General features: G+C 43.3%; 1 protein-coding gene across 1 annotated transcript in view; it reads right to left on the minus strand.

The window, feature by feature from the left end:
* The window catches only part of LOC132034584 (aldehyde dehydrogenase family 3 member F1-like), a 14,479-nt gene extending 13,383 nt beyond the window's left edge, over nucleotides 1-1,096 (minus strand). The window contains exon 1 of the mRNA XM_059424980.1: nucleotides 422-1,096. Coding sequence (XP_059280963.1) covers nucleotides 422-1,096 — 675 coding nt within the window. The remainder of the gene's footprint in view (nucleotides 1-421) is intronic.
* Between the last annotated feature and the right edge of the window lie 606 nt (nucleotides 1,097-1,702).

The following is a 1,702-nucleotide window of genomic DNA, read 5'->3' on the forward strand; positions in this document are numbered from 1 at the left end:
GATAATAGTCATGTCCTTTGGTTCCAAGGTTGTCCTTCCTGGTTACGACTTACAAGATCGTAATTCTTCCTTTACTCATACAGTATACTTAATAATGCTTCGTTCCTCATAATCCAAAGTTGTTTTGCTTAGCCATAGCTTGACATACTTACGTTCAAATTTAATAAGTGCTTCTTCGAAAGTACGGGGTGTAACACAAAGCATAAATCCATACCCATACGACACTCACCTGGGTGTCTCTTACCACACTTGCCGCATATCGGATTGATATAAATCGACTGACCCACACTAGCCTGAGAGTAAGAAATTGATGGCTTGAAATTTTGCTTCTTATCATTTCGGAACTTTGGGACTAGGGCACTTGCTATTGACAGAGCAGGTCCTGCTGACCTGTTTTTAAAGAACTTTTGGTTTCTATTACCGCTGACTGTCCGTTAGACTTGACCCTCTTGTTGAACTCCTTGTCTTTCTCTTTCTGCAAGGCTTCCTCCTCCTTCAGCCTTGTCTCGTTCCCTTGTACGAAAGCAACCATCTTGGAGATAGTCATCCCCCCATTCTGTGCAGCAATATTGGCCCCATCATACAAATGGGAATCAAGACCCCCAACAAATCTCCTCACTCTTGCCCTCATGTCCGGTACCATATTTGGAGCATGCTTAGCCAGACTGATAAATTCCAAATAGTAGTCCTGAACTGACCTGCCATTCTGTTTAAGCTTCAGGAATTGCTCAGCCTTAGCTTCTCTGACTTCTATTGGCATGAAGTGGTCCAGGAATGTGCTTGTAAATTCATCCCATGTAGCATCAGGTGCATCCTCACCTTGGGATAATTCCCAAGATTCGTACCAAGTGTTGGCAACGCTCTGCAGCTGATGGGTTTCAAAAGTAGCTGCTTCGATTTCTGTAACTATCATAATCCTGGAGATCTTCTGAAGAGCATTAATGTAGTCCTGAGGGTCCTCGTCTTTCTTTGTCTCCGTGAAGATTGGGGGATTCATTCTGAGGAAATCTTTAGTCTTAGAAGACTCTCCATTATTTCCTGAACTTGACCCAGATTCCTGACATTGGGCCTGAGCTGCTAACAGTTGTGTGAGCATGTTGATAGCACTTTTAACATCTCATTCCGAATCACTAGGAGGTGTAATTGCAGGAGTGGTTGGAGCTGCTGTCTAAGTCAGAATGGTCTCTTTGCGAGCTACTTTCGCGGTAGCCCCCTGGTTGGTGGTTGTGGCCTTTCTGGTGTATTTTCTTTTCACAGGCATTTTCTAAAAATACATACACGCACGAATTAGAAAGGCATCCTGAGAGTACTGCTCTAACTGCACGATCTAGAGTATGAAGGAAGTGAGACAATCCTAAATGTCTTGGTCAACTGTTTATATGTAAAGGGCCCGCTCACATATAAAAGTGACCCCACTGGACACGGTTTCATAGACTCCCTAAAGACACTTGAACCTAGGCTTTGATACTAAGCTTTGTCACACCTCGAACCATGGCCTGGGTGTAACACGGCATTCGGCACCATACTGCATGTGACTGAGCAAACCACATGGCTTGCTGAATTGTCATGGGGCATACAAGTGCGGAATATAACGTGAATGCATGATGAGCCTTTATAAAGCGTAATAAGTCATAATACTAATAAAAATACTTGTTTAAATCATGAATGCGGATCATATCATAAAAGAGCCAAACGGCTAACC

The sequence above is a fragment of the Lycium ferocissimum genome, chromosome 10, assembly GCF_029784015.1.
Source record: "Lycium ferocissimum isolate CSIRO_LF1 chromosome 10, AGI_CSIRO_Lferr_CH_V1, whole genome shotgun sequence".
In the NCBI taxonomy this organism is placed as follows: Eukaryota; Viridiplantae; Streptophyta; class Magnoliopsida; order Solanales; family Solanaceae; genus Lycium; species Lycium ferocissimum.